The sequence below is a fragment of the Phalaenopsis equestris genome, unplaced genomic scaffold (assembly GCF_001263595.1).
Source record: "Phalaenopsis equestris unplaced genomic scaffold, ASM126359v1 Scaffold000378, whole genome shotgun sequence".
NCBI lineage: Eukaryota > Viridiplantae > Streptophyta > Magnoliopsida > Asparagales > Orchidaceae > Phalaenopsis > Phalaenopsis equestris.
This window is the reverse complement of record NW_018164820.1, coordinates 772,204-796,328: the sequence shown is the minus strand read 5'-3', so window position 1 is coordinate 796,328 and position 24,125 is coordinate 772,204. Positions and strand designations below refer to the sequence as shown.

At 33.9% G+C, this 24,125-nt stretch overlaps 1 protein-coding gene across 3 annotated transcripts in view; it reads right to left on the bottom strand.

Annotated features, from left to right (window-relative positions):
- Window positions 1-395: 395 nt before the first annotated feature.
- Window positions 396-24,125, bottom strand: part of LOC110026549 (probable phytol kinase 2, chloroplastic) — a 38,364-nt gene continuing 14,634 nt past the window's right edge. The window contains exons 2-6 of one of the 3 annotated variants that reach the window (XM_020727524.1): window positions 14,980-15,047; window positions 14,779-14,910; window positions 14,240-14,355; window positions 14,066-14,180; window positions 396-804 (exon numbers count right to left, since the gene is read on the bottom strand). In XM_020727524.1, the coding sequence (XP_020583183.1) occupies window positions 627-804; window positions 14,066-14,180; window positions 14,240-14,355; window positions 14,779-14,910; window positions 14,980-15,047 (609 nt within the window). In that variant the 3' untranslated portion in view covers window positions 396-626. Of the gene's footprint in view, window positions 810-14,065; window positions 14,181-14,239; window positions 14,356-14,778; window positions 14,911-14,979; window positions 15,048-24,125 lie in introns of all 3 variants that reach the window. The other 2 variants (XM_020727525.1, XM_020727526.1) reach the window with 2 other exon arrangements.

Below are 24,125 nucleotides of genomic sequence, written 5' to 3'. Positions count from 1 at the left end.
TTATTGTATTCCAAGACTATAGAGAAGCTTGAGTGTGGTGGAATCGGTACACTTCTTCTTATTTCTTCATAGAGGATTCCTAGGTGTGGGCTCTATAAATTTTTACTGTTCTCAGTTTTTCACATAATATTTTGATGTTCTCTGCATTTTTCAGTGTTTTATTACTTTGTGTGCTTCATTCTATATTTTGCTTCAGATCTCTTAGAATCGGATTCTGCAGTTTCTTCACAACATAAATGAGCCTCTATATCAAGCACCAGCAATGTAATAAGAAACTTTAGTACATTAAAAGCAAAATAATTTCTAAATCTTACCAGCTTATAATCAAATTGAGTGGCTAGATAAAATGAATCAAATAAGCTTAAGATCGCCCAATTCCGACATCATAGAGGCACTCAAAACTTAAAAAACTATATGAAAAAGAGAATCACTCAAAAATTCAACTTCCTGAAATATTTCAAAAATAAATAGCCACAGACAATAAAATAAACAGAAAAACAAATCCAGCTTCAGTACAGTCATGAAGAACTGGTAGCTCTGCTTATTACGACTCAGAAACCTTCATGGGTTCCCATGAGACAAAACATACCCTTATTCAATTAGAATAGAATACTCCAGGTTCAACATCAGAAAACAACAGCACCAACAAGCAAAGACGTCAATGACACAGTTAAGTTGTCATCCAGCTCTGAATGGATAGGCAATGACTCCACAATTGCTGCAGCTAATGATACAAGCATGAAACGCCAGAACATGCTCCAGCTCTCCTCCACGAATCCAAATGAAGCGAAGTAATGCATGAACCTAAACTTGTATGTAAAATATTAAGTGAAGTGAATTATCATTTGACATGAAATTTTTGTACTTTCTATACTTTTATGACAAGGGGTGAATGCTTGTTTAAATTGAACTTCACTTAAATTTTTATTTTGAGTGTGTGATTTTGTGCATGATACTTGAATTCGAATCAGTGGTTATCATATATGATATCAAAGCTTAAGATTGCATCAACGTTTTGACTAAGAAAAAAATGTCAATAAAATAATAACAAAATACAATTAAAACAAAAATGGAACAAGCTATGGCTCTCAAAAGCTACAATATGACCAAGGTTCGAAATTCTCTTGTAAGATTTGAATGAGTTGTAGACAAGATTATTTGCCTCTAGACTATAATGTTATTATTATCTTTTTCAATAAAAATCAAAGGCAAAAAGTTAAGGACGATGGGTTAAAATACAATTCAACAAAAACACTACATGAAACTTAATATATAACTGTATTATTTAGAAAATAATTTTATTCCCACTTCTTCCATATATTACATTGCACAACATACATATAAATAAAAAAGAAATAAAATTGGAATCTCTAAATGAGAAGAGAAATATAAATAAAAGAAAACATCATTAGTGGAGAATATTTTGAGAGAACTAAATTCCTTTTTAATGAGAATTTGCACCTTTATATACTTCCCCTGACACGGGAGCTCCTCATGGAACTATTTATTCGACTCATGCTATAGTCTCTCAACCATTCTGTGAATTGGACTGAAGCGGAGCTCACCCAATGGCCTGGGTCGGGGTAGGAGCACCAAATTGAGGGCTGATCGACCTTCTTAACGTGGACTTGGTGCCTTCTTTCAAAAGTGAGTCCAATCCTAATTACATAGGGCCTATATATTTGATTCATGAGTATAGGGTGTCAGTTTTGAGATTAAGTTCGTTTAGGAATGATGTCCGGATCTATTTTCTCTCTTTAAGGGTTGTATCTGAGAGATTATGAAGTGTTCCAGCTTTATTTCTCTCCGAAGGTGGTGATTATCTTCCCTTATCCCCTTACGCATCCTCCAACATCGCTCCCAGCCACCCCTTCCTTCCTGCAGCCACCTGAAATAGCCTATTTTGCTGTCTTCTACAGTTCCAACTGCCAACAATGGCTTCCCCTCCCTACCTTTCAATGTCATCGCAGTTCTAATCCTCCACCTTTTGTTGTCCCCACCCAAAAATCCCTCGCCTTGTTGTTTTATCGTTGTCTAACCACCCTACATTGTTGTTGCAACCCAGTACAACACTTTCCCTGTTGTTTACTCATTGTCCAACCACTCAACCTTACTCTAATTGCCCAGGATAGCATCTTGTCTCACTTTAGCTGCCACCATCGCCCCCTTGCTACGTTCCAACATTCAACCTTCCAACCATCATTTGCTTCCCCTTTGGAGATCCAAACCCTCGTCGATCGCCACCCCCCTCACCCCAAGTTCCGCCCTAGCCATGTCATGAGTTGTATTGTTGTTATTTCATATTTTAGTGCGTCGCGAGTTTTGTTGTTATTTCCTATTTCAGTGTGTTGAGTGTCATGTCTGTTATTTTCTCTTTCAAGTGTGTTGGTTGCAATCGCATATTTGCTTTAAGTAATACTATTGGGCTTAATTTTGTGGTTAAATCCAGTATCATTTGGTATCAGAGCTAGCTTAACTTTAATCTTATCTTAGAGTTTCTAGCATCCGTCATATCAAAACTTAACTCCACCTAACCTCCCTGAAAAAAATTTTCCCCTGCTTTTCCAATCAAAACATCCCAATATACCCTCTTTCGCATACATAAACCCTAACCACGCCACCACCAACACAAGTGTCAAACGTCAATCAAGAATTTACCATAAAAGAGATATAGCGACAACTCCATCGAATGCTACAACAACTTGATAAAAATTAAAAAAGGAGACCACCCAATTGGCTCACCTGAACTCTATTTGATTAGAGAGATGAAGTGTTTATTAAAAGATACAGAGATGAAGTGTCTATTCGAGTATACAGAGGTGAAGTGTCTGTTAGAGATTTCAGAAATGAAGTCTCTATCCCGAAGAATTGATCTAAACTATCTTAGAAGCCAAGATTTTGAGGAAACAGTGGATTTGCCACATTTTGACTTGCACTTGGATTCGGATGAGTTCATCGAGTGTCTTTAGACTGTGAAACTTTTCATTGAGTATCAAGACATCTCATTGGACGAAATGGTGAAACTACTCTACAACAAGTTAAAGAAAAGTGCATTATTTTAGTGGAAAATTTGAAGCACCAACGCCATTATTAGAGGAAGGATACGATCACTACTTGGTCTAATATGAAATGAGAGATGTAGCGTAAGTACCTATTAGTTCATTACATACAAGATGTACATACTCTAGCTTTAAAAGTGGAGTGACAACATGAACGAATGATCACCACATCTTACAAGTAAAATTCAACCCCGGGATCTTACAACAATAGTACACTGAGGGAAAAGTCCAAGCAGACCCCGCATGAGGAGGCACTAGATCAGAGTGGAGAATAGTTAAAACTAATCTACATTCTCAAATTCATCCTAGCCAAGAAGTGTTTCAAATAACATAGATTTGGGCATACCAAATCTAATTGCACAACCAGGAGAATGATACCTCTCACAAATCAAGGAACAATTGAAGAAATAAATAGTGATCCAATAAAAAATAAATATTTCAGAGAGTATTCTCAACGTCCACCCGACAAGGAAAAGACTTTAGCGAGTCCAGTTGAAACCAGGAGAGAAATTTCAGTTGGGTTGACAATAGTTATTTCAAAAGTTAATGAGTTCGAGGTAATAGGTGTTTATGCAGAGTATAAGATTGTGGTGCTTCAAATGAACATTTTACAGGCATTGAGATGAGCATCAATAGGACAGGCATTGGAGGTCTAAAAAGGCCATGAGTTTGAGGAGTTGATACTCGACACAGCTTCAGATAAGAGGATGTCAAAATTTCAGATACACCGCCTACAACTTGAATTGCCCCTTACGAGGAAGGTCCCACACATTAAGGATAAGAATATTTAGAGCTGCTTCTGGAATGACCATAAGGATTCATTAGGGTATTAAATTCAGTTCAGTAGTATATCCTCTAATAGATGATCAAGCATGATAGATGAACCAAAGCGTTGGAAACCGCCTTAGGCTTTGTAAAGGAAAAAACATCATATAGTGGAATCCAAGTCCTTGCAAAGAAAGAAGAGATCTCTCATGAGTGGTTGCTAGTTAGAGTTGATCATTCTGTCACAAATTTCACCCCTGAGTTGAATCCCCTTACATAATTGTTTACTAGATACACTTAAACAAGTACGAGGGGTGGAAGAAGTACAGATTTAATGACTCAAAGCTTTGGTTCGTAAGAATATCTATCTACATGTAACTCCAGCTCAAGTTTTGTCAAAAAAGGATAGATATTTACTATATTAGGATGTGCTTCGAAACGATAACGTCTGCAGGATTAACTTATGGAGATATTGCTATATTTCCACTACTTACAACGTGGTCTACTTGACTACTACGAGAAAATAGAAACTTCGACAGAAGAGATCAAAGCTCCCCCACCCAGGAAACTGGCGTGGGAGCTCCCCACAGGACTATTTCTATGACTCATGATATGGTCCTGCGACTGATTCGCAAAATGGACCTAAAACGAAACTCTACCAACGACTTATGACCAATTTAGAACACCAAATTGAGGTCGGTTGATCTTCCTTACGTGGATTTGGGGCATCTTTTTAAAAGCGGACACAATTCTAATTATCTATGGCATATATATTTGATTCATGCGATTGAGGTTTCAATTTTTGGCAAGAGATTGGGTAGTGCTCCAAATGTATCTCTCCCCCGAGGTGGTGATTATCTTCCCGTATCTGCTTTTACATCCTCCCACATCCCTCTCGGCTGCCCCTTCCCTGCTAAAACAGCCTGAAATAGCCTCTTTTGTCGTTTTTGTAGTTCCAACTGCTGACAATGACTTCCCCTCCTTACTCTTTGCTGCATCGAAGTTCTAATCCTCCACGTTTTGTTGCAACCAACCAGAAATCCTACTGTGTATTGTTATATTGTTGTCTAACCGACCAACACCGTTGTCGCAACTCAAAACAACACTTTTCATGTTGTTTACTCGTTGTCTAGCCCCTCGCCCTTGCTACCACCACCAAAGGTAGCCCGTCACTTTGTTGTTCCGACAGTTTCTCCCCTCCCCTTTCTTGGCACCATCTCTCCCTTGCTGCCACTCCACCATCTAGCCATTCAACCACCTTTTGCTACCTCTTCGAATGCCCAAACTCTCAATTATCACCACCCCACCCCACAAGATCCGCCTCAGTCGTGTGTCATGAGTCATTATATTGTTATTTCCTACTTTTGTGTGTCACGTGTCGTGTTTATTGTTGGTTTCTCTTTCAAGTATTTTGGTTGTAGCTGTCTATTTGTTTTCAATAATAATATTGGGCTTACCTATTGTGGTTTGGGTTAACTGACATGTGTGGTAGCATGCTAAATTTTCCTTTATATTTAACACTTATTTTTGATAAAATTGCACTTTAAAGGAAAGTATTTCTACGTTTTCGTCGCAAGTATAAAATGTAAAAGATTTGGAGCAAATTGGAGCTGAAACGAAGCAAAAGGAAGGCACATGAAGCAATGGAGCAAATAGCAGGTAGCCGTCTAGGCGCCAGCTTCTGGCACCTTGGCGCTACAACATGGCACCATGGCGCCGCAAATGGGTGTGGCGTCAGATTGTGTCTAGAAACCAGAGAAGGTGATGTCATGGCGCCACATACTGGCGCCTAAGCCCCAGTTATTTCCCGGGCTTACCCGAGAAAATGGCGCCTGGGCGCTAGAACTACTTTGTACAGTTTCTGTAGCGGTTGTGCACGAAATTGGAGGTTATGAGCAGGGAGAAGCAGATCATTTGAGGGGAGGATCATTTTGTGAAGCCAAGGAAAAAATCTAAGTGTGCGGGAAAGTGGAGTTTAAAGTGAGGTTTTATATTTTTTTGAATTTTCTTGGAGAGAATTGAGAGGATATTGTAAAGGATTGTTGTAAGCAGTGCAATGAACACATGTTGATCATTTGGGAAGAAGTTTTTACTTCTTTTCTCAGGTGCACCCGAAAGAGAGTAAAGAAACAGTTAGTATTTTTTGGTGTTTCGAGGGTGACAAGCAGAAACAATTACCTAATTAAATCAAACTTTTTTATGCACTCGAAAGAGAGTAAAGAAGAGGAATGCTCCTATTTGTCACTAATTATAATCTATATTCTATGTGTTCTAGTCCTACACAAATTACTTATTCCATTACAAGGGAGGGTATTTTTCATCACTTGATCTTTCTTAACTTATTTAACTTTAGTAAAATTAACTTTAGAGTAAATCTATATGTTTAGTAATATTTTAGTAGAATTTACAAGCACAATTTAAATTGATTTTATTTCCAGGCTAAGACTCTTATTAATAGGCTAAAAACTTTTCTTAAGTTTTTAAAATAACAGCCTTCACTTTGGGATTGATACTCCGAACTCAAAAATCTGATATTACTTAAACGATACATATACTTGCGTAAGACACCTAGTGTGTAGTGCTAAATTATGAAAAAACTCAAGTCATAATATCTATAAAATATATTTTAGATTTCAAATATTTCATCCAAAATCACTGGGGCATCCGACAGGTTGGTCAAGTTTTTTGCGTCGTTGTCGAGGATGTGCGACGGTTAATTTGACTTAGAAAAATTTTAGTTGAACTAATTAAATGTAGATTTGAAAAATCATATTGTTGTTTCTTTGTGTAAATGTTTGTTTGTTTGTTTAAGGTAGTATTAAAAAATTATTAGATTTAAGTATTTGTTTTATGTGTTTTTCTGTAATTTACTTATTGAACTTTAATTGTGTATGCGTAGTGCAGGATCTTCAAGACTTGTGCCCCACGATTCTGAATTAGAAAGAACAATTAGAAGGATTAAAAAATAAAAGACTTTACCAATTTGTAGAAGAAATGACGAATACTCAGCAAAACAACTTAGATAATTAAACATCATAACACACATAAACCATTAAGGGATTACGTTAATCCTACGACAGATGAAATTCATTTAAGTATACAAACTCCTGTCATAGAGGCTAGCACATTAAAGTTGAAACCTAATATTATTCAAATGGTGCAGAACAACCAATTTGGAGGAACTCCATCTGAGGATCCAAATTTAAACTTGACTAGTTACATTTCGTTATAATGGAGTGTCAAATGGCGTTGTTAGACTTCGACTTTTCCCTTTTCCTTAAGGGATAAAGCTAAAATGTGGTTGAATTTATCAGCGCCCGGATCTATTATAACTTAGAGTGACTTAGCTCAAAAATTGCTAGCTAAGTATTTTTCACCTTAAAAAATTGCTAGCTAAGTATTTTTCACCTTCAAAACTACTAAATTAGAAATGATATTATCTCATTTTGTAGTATGAAAGTAAATCAATATATGAAGCATGAGAAAGGTTTAAGAAACTTCTGCCCACATCATGCTCTGTTAGATTGATTAATCATTAAACTTTTTACAATGGCAGGATCTCTTAGATCTATCATTGACGCTGGTGGTGGTGGTTCACTCATGTCCAAATCATTTAATGAAGCTTATTCTTTAATTGAAGAGATAACGACTTTCCAATGACCTTCTGAAAAGGTAAATCCTAACAAGATAGTGTTCACGATATGAATATATTGTCAATTCTTACTTCTCAGGTTGCAGCAATATCTATAAAGCTAGATCAATTTAGAATGAACTAACCTCAAATAACCTTCAGTAATTGAGAAAAATTCATTATAACAGATTGTTCATTCTAATACTTCATCATTAGGGACCTTAAATACCATTAACAATAGACCTAATAACCCTTATTCTAATTTTTATAACCCAGGTTGGAAGAATCATCTTAATTTTACCTGGAATAATAATTCTGGAGGTGGAAACCAATAATGAAAAAATAATCAAGTAAACCCTATAGGAAACTGGAATAACAAAACTAGTACCAACTATAAATTTTCTTATCCATCAGGCTTTAACAATAATCAGCAATTTAAGGAGAAGAAATTGTTTCTGAAGGAGATTGTGTTGCAAATGGGAAACCAATTGCAAAGTCAATGTGTAGCGATAAGAAATATAGTGAATTAATTGAAATAAATTGTTAACGCACTCAGCAATAGGTTCAAAAGAACTCTTCTTAACAACATTGAGATAAATACTAAAGAGAAGAATAAATAGCAAATTAAAGTCATCAAATTAAGAAGTGGAAGAGAGATGGAGGATATAGTTCAAAATAAGGCTGAGGTTGAGAAAGAGACCGTGGAAACCGAAAAATCTAAAGAAAATATTTCTAAGGACCTGGAAAAATCAATCTCTCCAACTAGTATTAACTTAGAAAAATCACCGCCTCCATTTCCTCAAAGACTTGGACAACAGAAGTTAGATCAACAATTTTAAAATTTTTTAAAAATATTTAAGAAGTTAACTATTAATATTTCTTTCGCTGATGCTCTGGAACAAATGTCCAGCTATGTAAAATTTATTAAAGGCGTCCCTAATAAGAAGAGAAAATTTGGAGATTATGAGACTGTTGCACTTAGTGATAAGTGGAGCGCTATAATTCAGAATAAACTTCCTAAAAAACTTAAAGTTCTTGAGAGTTTTATTATTCTCTGCGCAATAGGAGAAATTTTTTTTGGAAAAGCTTTATGTGATTTATGAGCAAACATTAACCTTATGTCGTTATCTATTTTCAGAAGGTTAAGTTTAGAAGAGATTTCTCTAACTACTATAACCCTTCAGTTAGCCGATTAATCGATCACTTATCCAAAGGAGGTTATAAAAGATGTATTAGTTAAAGTGGATAAATTTATCTTCTCTATGGATTTCATTGTGTTAATATGGAGAAAGATAAAGAAATTTCAATTATTTTAGGGAGATATTTCTTTGCAACTGGATGACCTATGATAGATGTGCAAAAAAGTAAGTTAACCATGAGAGTAAATGATCAGGAAGTTGCATTAATGTTTTAAATTTTATGAAATATCCTGCTAAAGGAAAAGAATATGAGTGTGTTTGGATGGACTTAATTGATTATTTAAGTAGTAACCATTTCCGAAAAAGTTATGAAGGTAAATCAGAAAAACAGGAGTTAGATTATTAGAATGATACGGATTTCCAAGATGAGTTGAATATATTGCTTACTGAAGACTCAAAATTTATTCAGGACAGGTTTGAGATTTTAGATGCAATAGAAAATAGTAAACCGCGCATTCCTTCTATTGAAGAACCTCCTGAACTTGAGATGAAGATACTTCATACACATTTAAAGTATGCTTATTTAGGGAACTCATCTACACTACCAGTCATCATATCCTCATATTTGACTCAATCAAAAGAAGAAAAATTAATGAAAATTCTAAGAAATTATAAGAAAGTTTTCGGAAAGACCTAAGCAGATATTAAAGAAATTAGTCTTTTAATTTGTATGCATAAGATTCTAATGAAAGATCATAAACCCAGGGCAGATCCTCAATAGAGATTAAATCATATTATGAAAGAAGTTGTTAAAAAGGAGATTAAAGTGGTTAGATGCAGATATTATCTATCTTATTTCTGATAGTGTTTGAGTTAATTCTATACATTATGTTACTAAGAAATGGGGAGTGACAGTAGCTATCAATTAACGGAATGAATGAATTCCTACCAGACAAGTCACTGAGTGGTGAATTTGTATTGATTACAGAAAATTGTATTTAGCCACTAGAAAAGATCACTTTTCTTTACCCTTTTTGGATTAGATGTTAAATAGCTGGTCACCGATATTTTTGCTTTTTAGATGAATATTCTGGATATCATCAAATACTTATAGCTCAGAGGATCAAGAAAAGACTACATTCACAAGTCTTTATGAAACATTTGCTTTTAGAAGAATGTACTTTGAATTATGTAACACACCGTTTTAAAGTTGCATGATTTCTCAGTGTTTGAAACATCATTTAATTCATGTTTAGATCATTTAACAAAAGTGCTAAAACGTTGTGAAGAGACTAATATTGTTCTCAATTGAAAAAAAATATCAATTCATGGAAGCAGAAGAAATTGTTCTGGGACATAAAATATCTAAAAATGCATGGGAGTAGATCCAACAAAGATTCAAGTAATTGCTAAAATACTACCTCCTACTACAGTGAGAGGAGTTGAATGTTTTCTGAGATATGTTGGGTTCTATAGACGTTATATTAAAGAATTCTTAAAAATCATCAAGCCTCTATGTCATTTTTTTAGAAAAAAATGTCTTATTTAATTTTAATCAAGATTGCATGTATGTCTTTAATATATTAAAAGAAAAATTAATCACCGCTCATATTATAGTCTCACCTGACTGGGGGGAGGTCATTTGAGTTGATGTCATGCGAGTGATTATGCTATTGGGGCAGTGTTAGGACAAAAATAAGAAAAATTTTTTAAATTTATATACTATGTCAGTATAACACTTAATGAAGCTCAAATTAATTATACTATGACTGAGAATAAATTATTTTCAAAAGTATATATTTTTGATAAATTTAGATTTTATCTCATTGAAACTAAACGTATTGTTCATACAGATCATTCTGTTATTAGATATCATATGCTAAAGAAAGATGTTAAAACAAGAATAATTAGACGGGTCCTTCTGATACATGAATTCAATTTTGAAGTATAGGAAAGAATTGGATAATCAAACAGCTGACCATTTCTTTAGACTGGAATAAGAAAATTCTTGTAATTATGAAGATAAAATTAATGAAAATTTTCCTGATAAACAATTATAAGTTATTACTAGCTGGCATGTTCTGTGGTATGCTGACATAGTGAATTATATTATTAGTGATATTATACCATATGGATTAATATATTATCGACGAAAAAGTTCATTCATGATGTGAGATCTTACTTTTGGGATGACCCATATTGTTTTAAAAAAATGTAAGGATCAAGTTATCTGAAAATGTGTATCTTTAGAAGAAACCGAGAAAATTATTCAGAAATGTCATGATTCTAAGTTAGGGGGTATTTTGGTGTTGATAGAACTGCATTTAAGATTTTACCAACATATCTAAGAGAGATGAAATGCCCTTAAACTTTAATTTACAGATTGAAATTTTTTATGTATATGGCTTAGATTTTATGGGACCATTTGTACCATCTTTTAGAAATTTATATATTTTAATAGTTATGAATTATGGGTCTGTTTGGGGAAACTGCAGCTTCTCAACTTTTCACCTGCAGCTTAGCTGCCCTAGAAAGCTGCTGCAGGGAAGCTGCTGCGGGGAAGCTGACTGGTTGTTTGTTGCAGCTGTTTGAAAAAACTGTATTACAGCTGTTTCTGGAGAAATGATCATTCTACCCCTGTTTAATAAAGTTGTTTGTAACAGAACTCTGATAGTCATATATTTGATACTTCAGAAGTAAAAATTCAATTCAGAACAGTACAAAAATTTAGATACACGACTGACTTAAGAGTGAGTGCCAAATGTGCTAAAAAAAAGAAAAAAAACTATTATAATCACAAAAACAAGTTAAAATTGCTAAAAAAAGTAATAAATTATAGTTTTTTGCAGACGTGAGGTCGACCTTATGTTTTGATGTGATTATGATTTTTATATGTAAATATCAAAATGTAAGTGTTAAATATGTTAAGTACATAAGAAAATTGTGGTATGTGTAAGAATTTCCCTACCAAATAATAATATCAAGACATTTTTGCTTGTTTAAGAATTATCAGTAAGAAAACACAGCTAGACATCTCCTTTCTTATCCCCTTTTGAGAATGTTCCATTCTACCTTGCCCTTGTCCCTTATCAACATTACAGATAAGGAATCCCAATCTTCATGCCACATCTCAAATCATATTTTAATCATCTAGAGAATATACAATCCAAAAATTTAAAACATAAATGTTTCCCAATATGAAAAATTTTTAACCCGTACCTCTCTATGAAAAAAAAAAGCTGCAGCCGTGAGGTCGACCTTATTGTAAGTAGCTAACTATTAGAGATAAGATTAAATATGTTTGAAAATTTAAAACAAGTCATACGGTTTTGAAGCTATAATAGTTTAGTCGAAGATGTGACTTGTCGGATTTAATCACAGACCGGTGCTGATATCCAACATTTTCTTTGTTCAAATAATTAAACCCATCATAAAGTTGCATTCTATCTTTCAAGTTGGTTTACTACTTTCTGTGACGCGTTTGATTATTCAAACACCTCGAATTTTCAAATTTGTATAGTGTTCAAAAGCCCCGTTTCGAGAAGAACAATAAAACTGACAAATGAAACCCCGACAGGGCAAACAACTATATAAATGGATATTACATGTATGTGCATGTTTGACTATGATGGAGTTGACTATTTATAGTACTAGCGGAGGAATGCTAAGGAACCCATGCATATAAATGGAAAAGAATATTAATATTAAAGTATCTTAATTGATACAATTTTTAGACGGTGCTCATGTGACCGTTATAGAGACTTAGAATGATATAAGAAATGTTATCGATATAGTAAAACATATTGAATATCATGAAATATCATAAGTGAGCATATTCAAAAACTATCAAATATTTTATACTAATTAATTAAAAACATAACTGGCACACATATTATTTTTTCCCCTTGTGCTATTGTAATCTAAGAGCATGAGTATTCACTGACTATAAGCTCGCTATTGTTAAAACTAACATTTCAGGTTTAATTAAATAAATAAAAAGTTGAGTGATAGAAGAGAAAATATTTATAAAAGACACAAACAACCTGTAATGAGATAAATTTAAATGTACTGCTTTAATTTAAGTTTTTAGTGATTTTTTCATTTAATTAGATGTTAGTTTTAGAAAAATAATATAGAGATTTTTTATTTCTCATTGTCCGTCCGCCTGTACCCGCATTGGTTAATTTTAAGCCCCGAGTCGGATCCTGACACCTCACTAGAAGTGAAGTTCACAGAATTGACATTTAGTGATGTTCAAATTGCAAGATCCAATCAAGCATCAAATATCAAAGTTCTAAGGATTTCAAATATCATCCTCAATGATGGGCATACTTATTGCACATCTCAATCAGATGGGTTTATCTGAAATATTAAAGAAATTTCAAATCAAACAATGTTAAAATATTTAAATAAAATTAAAATCATTAAAAGCTAAAGAGCAAAAAAATCATCTATTTTTCGCCATCATCTATTGGGGTGGACAAATTTAATCTTAACCTTAGCTCATAAATAGCTAACGTCATGTCAAGTATATTATAAAATTCAAACTCAAAATAATTATGTGTCAGTAAGGGTGAGGCCCAATTCTGCTCTCTATGTGGTTTTGCAGCCGAAAGATACTACAAAAAGTAGTGACGATTTGAGCTTCCTGACCGGGTGGTTTGCCGCCAAATGGCACAAGTTGTAGCCCATATGCTCCCTAATCCTTTTGATCTAACATTCTTTTCCGAGGGAGGCTGAGTATTTTGAATTTCGGAGCCCACATTACATTACATGATTTAATTACTAGAATAGTATAAATTGATCAGTTTGAGGTTTCTTGATAGAGCGGATTGATGATTTCAGCTTGATTTGTTGGGATATGCTTGTTTAGTAAAAAACAAAAAAAAGTTGGCCGAAAGGAATTTGATGCTAAGGCAAATAAAGAACAATTTTGGCTTAAAGAAATTTATGTTCTCTCTTTCAAATTTATGAGCTTGTTGGATGTTAATTTTTTTTTAATTTGTTGATGGATGTTTGACAATTTATGAGAGAAGTAATCTATGTTTACCAATATGAAGCTTGATTCTCTAATTTGGTGAATTCTTTTTGATATCACCTTTTTATCTACATATTTTCTGATTGGTTTATGAGCCTGATTTTATGATTACAGTGCGAGTTTTGAATGGACAAGTTTTTTTAAGTGCTCCTAAATTTTTTTCATATAAAACTTTTATTTTTGTGATCTTTAAATTATCATTTAGCCTAGAATTTTCATACTTTCGAGTTTTATAAAAAAGGATGGATAGTCATCTAAACTGAGGGACAATAAACTACAAATATTGATTTTGTATGTATGATTCCATGCATTGCATCTTAGAATTGTATGATGAAATCCTAATTCCTAAACATCTTGTGTGAAAATTATACTGAAAATATTTCGACTTAATGTGTAAAACAAGAATTTTGAATTTAAGATGGGTCATGCTTACCCAATGGATGCCATGAAACCTGCAATTGCCATTGAAATGGAACCTGCAAAGGACTTGCTAGGATTGTGAGGCAATTTTTTCTTTCCAAATCGTCTCCCAAACATATCCGCAACTCCTGAAAGCAATACAGTATTAAATGATTCTCCCAAGTCGTAAGTGATTTAAATTTCTTACCATCTCCAGCACACAGATTGCAGATTGCAGCAATAGCAATAGGAGAAGTTCGCCAAAAGATTGTGGTTGATAGTGTAAGGGAGCAAGCATAGCATAGTGGTCCCCTCAAAAGTTCCCTAGAAAGCCGGAAATGAAAATGAAATAAAGATTAGGGGCAGCAAAGCAAGCAGGCAATGCAGAAGGCTTAGGATCTTTATGGGGTGGATACAGCTCTTTAAAAGTTCTTATAAAATTGTTGTTGGGGAAACAGCATTTTTAAAAGCTTCTACGGATACTATAATTTTTTTTTTTTTGTCAAAAAATCAGATAATTTTTCTCATAGTTACCACAATTTAACAGATGTAGTCATAAAAAACAACTCCCAGTCATAAAAATTTTTAGAAAGCTGCAAAAAAAAGTAGCCAAATGGAGCTGTGGTGACGGTCAGAATAGCAAAATAGTGAGAAGGCTGCTCCAAATAGACCATCAATCATCAATTAATAATCGTCTAATCTAACATATTTTGGCCATAATGCATGGATTTCTAAAGGAATTCAAACCTGTAGTCTCCTTTTCTGGTCATTGACTTGACAACTGCTTCATTTTTCCATATTCCAAGCCCCAAGAGCAGCATTCGTATTATGTTGATACCTGGAGCTACAGCTGCAAGAAATGGCGCCAGAGGGCTGGGACTGTGACAGGGAAAAACCTTTAAAGTTACATAAGTGTAAGAGGAGCTCAGCATCTCTGTAACAACTTACCTGAATAGAGGCCAACAAAACATAAACACCAACCCAACACTTATATGCACCAGCTTCCTGATTGTCGTCTACAAGAAAAGAAGGTTAATCATATTGCTTGGTTCATCCATAAAGGCAAATGCTCAAAAGGAAATAAGTGAAAAAAAAAAAAATTATATGGTCAGGAAATTAAAACTTCTACATTCACAGTTAGGGATCCGGTACCTATTACAGTAGATGACACCCTTTAAATACTACACAACAGAGCAGCTATAAAAAGGTAGAAAACTTAGAATTTTAGCACAGAATATACCCCAAAATATTTCATAGGATCTGTTTTTTTGGGTTGGGGCCTTCACCTCAGAGGAGCACTGCTCCGCTGCGACCCTTAAGCCATTCGATGCATGATCCACATAAAAAAAGCGATGGAATTTTATTTAGTTACGATATTTTACCGGGGATTCGGCTCCACAAACCTTCAATAATATCCCACTTAGAATTGTTCATCTTGAATATTCAGAGAAAGAAGAGGAGGAGAATAGAATTGAAAGAAAATCTTATATTATCTTTAACGTTATTATAAGATGTCATACATATAGATTTTACAATGACAAACTTCTTATTTACTGATAAGGTTACAAAGATAATTTAACCATGCTAAACCCATAATATAAAAGCTACATTACAGAGCCCTTTTCACCCTTGCTCAGTTCGACGATCCAGGGAGCGGCTTAGAGGTTGGAGCATGAAGAAGAAGAGATGTCGAGACCTGAAGTTACTACCACACCTTCTGAGGAAAAGTTGAGACCTAAAGCGGCTGCCATAACTTCTAAGAGTCAAATCCTCCACGTAAGTTGTATTACCCCCTTTCAAGTTGAGTATCGGATGTTCGGATGGTCAACTTGCTGGTAAGATCATAATACATTTTTGTTGTAATAGCTTTGGTTAAAATGTCCGTTAGCTGGTCTTCTGTCATTATATGATTGAAAACTATATGTTTGAGTTTGATGTGGTCTCTTATAAAGTGATAATCCACCTCAATATATTTTATTCTCGTGTGGAATATAGAGTTATGAGCAAGAGCTATGCCTGAGAAACTATTACTGTAGAGTGTGGTGGTGGTTACTGGTATGTTGGTAAATTTGTGAAGTAGCATATATAACCAGAGGATCTTTGTAGTTGTAGTCGCAGGAGAGTAATATTATGCTTCTATAGAAGATCTTGCAGCAGTGGTTTGTTTCTTTGTCGTCAAGGAAATTAAATTAGGACCAAGTTAATGCAAAAACTTGTAGTTTATTTTCTATCTTCTTTATCACTAGCCCAAACTACATCCGCAAAAGCTGATAAGAAAAGTAGTCTAGCAGTTAATAGAGAGACATGATTGTAGAGTCGTTAAGGTATCTTAATAGTCTTTTGAGAAGTTAGTAATGGTGTGTGTTTAGATTATGCATATAATGGCTCAATAAATTAATAGTGAATGTTATATCGAGTCGGGTAACGACAAGATATTGTAAAGAAACAATGAGATGTCTATAGTGTTGCAGATTAAAAATAGGTGACAATGAAATAGTACTTTTGTTTGATTGAAGTTGTAAGGGTGTTAAAACAGGTTTCAACTGGCGCATATCTGTTATGGTTAAAATGTCTGAGAGATAATTACTTTGATGTAAAAATTATTCAAATTTTGTTTTATTTATTTGCAAACCAAAAAAATGAGAGAGGTGACCAAGCAGTTATAAATTAAATTGGTTGCTTAATATTTGAATTGAAGTATTTATAGCAGTCAGAGAGTTCTCAGTGATGAGAATATCATCATACACAAGTAGATAAATGCAAGTATTGTTATAATGATAAATAAGTAATGAATTATCGGAAATACTCAGTTTAAATTTTTGTGTATATAAGAAATTAAAAAAACTTGAATACCATTGTCTCAGAATTTGTTTCAGACTGCATATTGTTTTGTTTAACTTACACACATAATGAGAATAACAGGTGTCTATGAAATCAGGAGATTGAGACATATATATTATATCATCTAGTTTGTCCTGTAAAATAGCATCAGATACATCAAGTTGTTTTATATCTCAATATTCAGTAGTAGCTAAAGTAATGAGTATATGACTAGTAGAGAATTTGGTTATAAAACTAAAAGTTTCTTGATAGTCAATACTTTGTTGTTGTTTGAAAACTTGAACTAACGACCGAACTTGGTAATAAAAGATGGATCCATTGATATGTTGTTTGATCTGAAAGGTCCATTTGTAATCTAAAATATTTTGTTGAGAAGAAGATGACACAAGAGTCAATGTCCCCTGTTGTTGAAGGGTCGTGAATTCTTCTGACATAGTCTTTCTCTAATGTGAGTGTTGAAAGTGTTTGTTTGAATCTGATGGATGTGTAGAGAGTATGTGACGTAAAAATATAAATATTTTCTTTTTCTTGTTTGTGTACATGTAATCGTATAATGGGATTTGAGGGATGACTGTGGGAAAAATGTTGAAGTAGGAGGTATAACATGTCGAACAGGAGAGGAAAATGTAGTAACGGTTGTGTTGAGTGGTGTTAGTGATAGAGCAGATGGAAGAACAAAAATTATCTAGGGTGTTTGTAGCAAGTTGGTGTGATGTTAAAGTTTGAGATGAAGTGTTTTAGTAGAGATAGGTATTAGAAAAGAAATGGAGATGGTAAAGTAATTATAGTAATAGATGAGGAAGATTGAGTTTCTTTAAATAGAAGATATAGCTTTCGAAAGTAACATATATGGAGATAATAATATGGTTTTGATGAATATCATAATATTAATATTCTTTATGCAAGTGTTTGTAGCCCACAAATATACAGAGAGATGCCTTGGGACTAAATTTATGATGCATAGATGATGGTTGTCATGGAAAACATGCACAGCCAAAACTCTTTAGATTTTGTATTCAGGAGTTTTTAAAATAAGTTGAAAAGGGGATTTGTTGTAAGTATAATGAGAAGGTAATCTATTAATGAGATACATGGCAGTACGCACAATTTACATCCAAAATTTCGGTGATAAAGAAACTGTGTTGAGAAGGGTTATAGCAGTTTATATAATGTGGAGATTTTTTCTTTCAGTCACCCCAGTTTATTTTGATGTGTATGAACAGCTATATTGGTGTTAAATGTCATGATTTTGTAAGGATGTTTATAGTTAAATAGATGTGTATTCAGCATCTCAATCAGATCTCAAATATTTACTATGTTTATTATGTGATTTACTAGTTATTTATGCAAGTTAATAAAACAAAGTGACACTTAAAATTTAGAGTATAAAGAAAACCATCAGCAAAAACGAGAGTAAGCATCTATAAAAGTAACATAATATTTTGACACATCAAGAGAGAGCTGTGAAAAAAGACCCCAAACATTCGAGTATATCATTTCCAACAATACATACTTAGTAATACTAACAGAAAAAATAGTTTATGGCTTTTATTTTTATAAGATTTATGACATGTTGAAATGCTTTTGTGGATTTATAGGTGAGGACGTTGTTTTGCAATGTGATGAAAGTCTTGGAGGGGAAATGATTAAGTCTGTTATGCCAAGTCATGGGATTGATGATGGACATAAGAGCTGTAAGGAAATATAATTATTTATTAATTTGACCACTAATGATTGGTTTATTTGTGTTGTGATCATAAATAGTAAAACTATTAGCATGAAAAGGAATAGAACAATTATTATCTTGAACAAGTTTAAAGACTGAAAGTAAATTATGAGGGATATGACGAACTCTGAATCTGGATGAAAGAATAACCTTACGATCCGATGTATGAAGGAGAATATTTCCTTTTTGTGAAATTTTTGTTGTTTGCCTATTTACAACCGTGACTAGGTCGGATCTATTGTAAGGTATGAGTTGTTGTATATTTTCAATATATGAAGTTAAATATGTTGTAGCACTAGTATCAAGAACCCAATATTCTTTAGAGTCATTATGATATTGAGAGCAGTAGCTTGAGTAGTGAGAGAGGGTTTGTAGTGAAGATTGGGCATGTGCAAACACTGAGTTGTGAAATGTCCTTTCTTACAGAAAATTTGACACATAATTATTGTTCTGTTTTGATGGGTGCTCTTGTTGTATAAAGAATTGGTATGTTGTGGATTCTTGATGGGAAATTTGGGTTTAGAATGATAATTCTTGGTTTTGTAGGTGAGCAGTGTTGCTGTTTGGGTAAATTTGAGATTTTCATTGGCAAGATTATTTTCCTCTCTATGAATGGAGTTGAAATTTTCTGAAGTGATGGGATTTATGTGTGTACTTATAGCGGTTTTAAGGCCTTGACAACTTGAAGGAAGGTCGTTTAATCTGTATAGAATCATGCCTTCATTATCCACCTTTGATCATGCAATTGCAATATTGTCTACAATGTTTTTGATACTTATAATGTATAGAGTCGTGGTATGAGTCCTCGTGTTGGTATTGTGAAGTTCATTTTTTAGTTGCATAACTCTTGAACGATTTGCTGATTGAAACTTTCTTTCTAATGTGGTCTAAATGTTTGTTGGGATGGTTAAGTGAAGAACATATGATAAAATAGAGGGTGAAATATTTGAAAAGATAGCTGTTGTCAGATTCTGATCAACAAGATAGAGCATGATCTGGATTTTCATTTTGTTCTCCTGTGATGTCTTGCTGAAATCTTGGAGCAGTGAGATAGTATTATCTAAAAAAAATAAAAGTCATTAGCAAAAAAAGATTTTTAAATTTGTACCTTTCATACTACATAATTTTCAAATGTTAATGGTGTATTTGTCATATTCTTGATGTGTGCATCAAAAATTTTAGTGTTGCTGTAATATGTGTTTCTTTCACTCTGTTGAAAGAGTTTTGAGACTGTTGAATGAGGTGAGGAGAGGTAGAGGATGATTAATCCATGGATCTTTGATGTTGTCAAACTAACAGCTCTGATAACATGAAAATTCAAATAAAGAAAAAACGATAACAAAATTGAAATAACAAAATAATATTTTATTATAATTAACATTATTACAGAATGTCCTATATATAGACTTTACAATGACAAACTTGTTATTTACTGATAAGGTTACAAAGGTAATTTAATCATGTTAAACCCTTAATATAAAAGCTAACATTACAAAGCACTTTGAGCCCGAGCTCAATTCGATGATCCTTGAACTGAGCTTGGGCTCAAAGGGCTCGTGGTTGGGTCAAGTGTGGCATTGCTAGCCGGGCTCAGATAGCTTCACTCGATCGGATAAGTAATCCTCATGATTTTCTGATAGTGGGCACACCTTTGTCGTACTCTTCCCTTCTGAACCGTCTGAATAATGAAATCAGAAGGCTCTAAACTAAATTAAGGTACAGAAAGCGTGGAGAAGAAAAGATGTTGAGATCTTAAGTTGCTACCACACCTGCTAAGGAAAAGCCGAGACCTAAAGCTGCTACAACACCTTCTAAGAGTCAGATCCGTCAGATCAGTCTATTATAACTAACTAGAGACTAAATATAATTATATTTCTTCTATGACCCAAAATGATACACATCATTCTAGTAGGTAATCAATTTGATCATTTATGACCACGATTAGGAAATCTAATGGAAAATTCGAAAAGATCATGTTCATTCACAATTTTAACAGCTTGATGGAGTTTGATGACAGTAGCCATTCTCAAATCATAAAGTTGAATTTAAAGTTGTCGCGATGAGTGCATGAGCACGAATGGATATTACAAAAAGATATGTGCTTGATTTTCCTCCTTTTTTTTTTGGTGAAACTTGTTTGGATATATTTTCTTTGAATATTAAATTCAAGTTTTAGACATATGCTATCAGAATTATCTCGCATTGCCTTGAAGATTAATCTTACGCAGTATATCAAAAAAATTGAATTTGTTGAGGAAGTGGATAAGCACTATTACCTGTTGTAATTATCTACAAATAGGTGTAATATTCTACAATGAAACCAACCCAATATATTCTTAGAAAGCCGTCAATTGTACTTTCCCTCGGTTGTCTTTGATTTTTCTTCTCTCAGCCAAGCCACAACTGCATTATAATAAAGATTGCAGTCGTGCACTGTAAGTGTTGGGCTCCCTGGTACTGTAACTTTGCCAATGGTGTCGTTGCCTGCTGTAGCTGCCTCTCCTTCAAGATAATAATTGCTCTGCTTATCATTTTGGATTGCATCTTTCAGTTTGTTGTTGTCGTTGAGATTTTTGTTGCTTCCGTTGCCATGTTTGCCAGAAATAAAACGACATTTACACTGTTGTTTTTACAACAAAAAGAAGCTGGTACACAAGCTAGTTGTCTTCCGGCAGTGGAAACACTCAGAAACAGTGAGAAATCACCGCCCACATAAAACAGAAAACTCAAAACATGGGAGGGAGATCTATCTACAACGATAAAACTTAATTAAAAACGTTGGTACTGATAAAGTTGGCATCAGAACATTGAACCTTAGTGCATGATGCAAAGAAAAAGCACATCAAAAGGTAAGGGAGAGCAACTTCATGAATTGGAGTCAAATCAAAGTTAAAAAGAAGAAGATCAATCAATGGTTAACAACGATTCTACACCAACACTACTTAAACAAGTGGCAAACTCATGGTGTAGTTGTAATACTGGGGAATGAATGGGATACAAACAACCACCCCCTAGACTAGTGGCTAACTCTTATTCGTCCTTTTTCCATGCCAAATGCCAATACTGTTGGAGAGGATGAAAATGATGATAGAGTTAGCACTCATTAAGGAAGAATAAAGTCATTCAAAGTAAAAGCTAAAGTGAATATTCCAACATATGATGGAATGGTTGATGTCGAGAAGCTCAATGCATGAATTGACTAACTGGAAACTTGCTTTACCTCGTATGGTTATAGGATCCATAATAAGGCTTCCTTCACTCAACCAAATCATGCCCTGTTGTGATTGAATGTCTATCTAAAAATGAAGTTCGATGAGGTATGCATATGGATGTTTGAAGAAGTGCCATAGATTGAGGCAATGTTAAGGACAATCTATGTGGGAGTACTCAAACATTATGAATTCACTTTAAAAATAAATCTCGTAAAAATACAAACTCTGTTGAATTAAACCAATGGGCTTTATTCACAAACTCCAAAAAAATTCCATGTTTTTTCAATCATAGATCCCAATTTGGTTGTGGGTATCAACTAGTTAGATTCATAAGGGTCATGGAAATTGCTGCTGAAGTCTTGGATTCAAACCTCAGCTATAAAATAATAAACTCCCATCTTTCAAAATTTTGGGTGGGCCAAAAAACATGTAAGCCAAAAAAGTTGATCCCATAATCTCGTTCAGGCCAATATGGCAGCAATGCCCGTAGAGCATTACAATCAAGTCATAAAAAAGATGGCATCATAAGTATTCAATTAAAGATTCAACTTCTCAAAATAAGGGCAAAGGGATAGATAATGCTCTTAAAGTTGTTTTTACCTTCAAGTCAAATATTGTTGGGAAGTTATATGATCATTACTAAATTCTAAGTCATATTAAGAAAAAAATGTTGTAAGGTACACCATGAACTCTTCATTAATAAATGAAAAAAGCAACAGAAAGGAAAGATGACAAATACTATGATATCTTGCTTATTCAGGTAAACAAGATGTATTCATCTCCATCTTTGATGGCTATTTCGAAAGATATAGTGGTAATGTTGTCCAATTTGGAGATATAGGAAAAGTTGTTCATTTTGAGAATTCAAATCAAGCAAGAGCAAGAATAACCTCTTTTTTGCCACTCTAATGCAAAAGTTGACATTGAGCACTATACCTCATCCTCGTATGGATTTGATTCTAAAATTTTTTGAGTTGAGGATTGATTGCCAATGTTATTTGAAGTTTGCAATCACCAAGGATTACATTGACAAAAAGTTGTGAAAGGTGATCTTATTTGACATATGTTTAGTTATATTTGGTAGTTTGAACTTGCATAAAAATGTTAAGAAACATCACCACCATGCTTACTAGTATCAAGCATATAAAGTACTTTTTAAAGAACTATGCACTTACTAGTTCACTATGTAAATCACCCATTGTGATGGTTCCAAAAAAGAATAGCACATATAGACTATGTGTTGACCACCTTCTCAACAAAATAATGGTAAATAACTATCATCAACTATTGTTCATTAACAACTTGTTAGATCAACAAAAGTGTACCATAATTTTGGGCAAACAAGATCTCAAATGTGGTTAACATTAAGTATGTAGTAATGAAATGAGCATATGGAAGACTACTCGCAAGACTACACAAGGTGTACAACTATGTGGTCATGCCATTCAGACTTTATAACACCCCACATCCATTCATAAGGTTGATGAATGATGTTTTATGGCCATATATGTAAGAATTTTTTAAACAAAATCATGGGAAGAGCATTTAAAACATTCGAGGAAAGAGTTTCCATCTACTACAACAATAGCAATTACATGTTAAGTGTTAACCTAAAGAAGTGTGAATTCATAGAGAAATCATCATCTTAGATTTGAGATGGAAAATAAAGAGATCATGATGGATCCTTGAAAGTTCAAATTAATGTTGGCCTCCATATCTATTCCATAACTTAGCTCAATCAAGCATGATGAAAATAGGGGACAACCGCATCGAACAAATTGATATCGAGAAATATCATATAGAGTTAAATCATTCAAATATCGCTCATGTCACTAAATGGATTGGTTTGCATGTTTGGAGCTTCAATTGCTAAGAAAAAACTATCGTTAATAATTTGATCAAACAAAACAAAAAATGCGGACGACGTTTGCAACGCCACACAAATCGAATTCAAAATGCCTCTACTTCAACTAAAGAAAATGTCTCCACCTATGTTGAGAGATATGTAATTCCTGACATAAAAATGAAACGCAAATAACACAAGCAAACACAGATCGTTTACGTGGTTCGATCCAACTGAATCTACGTCCACGGGAGGGAATCAATCAAATAGTTCACTAAGGCAAAAGAAATTAAGAATACATAGCTTATACAAAGAGATGAGCCCTCATCTTCCTTCTATGGCCTCCCTCTCAAGCGACACCTTGATACAAGGCCTCAAGATGCTCTCCTCCTCTCTAGCTCTCTAACTATTCTCTCCTCCTTTGTGGTAGCTTAAGATCTCTTCTCTTGCTGGCCTCACAGCCTCACACCCT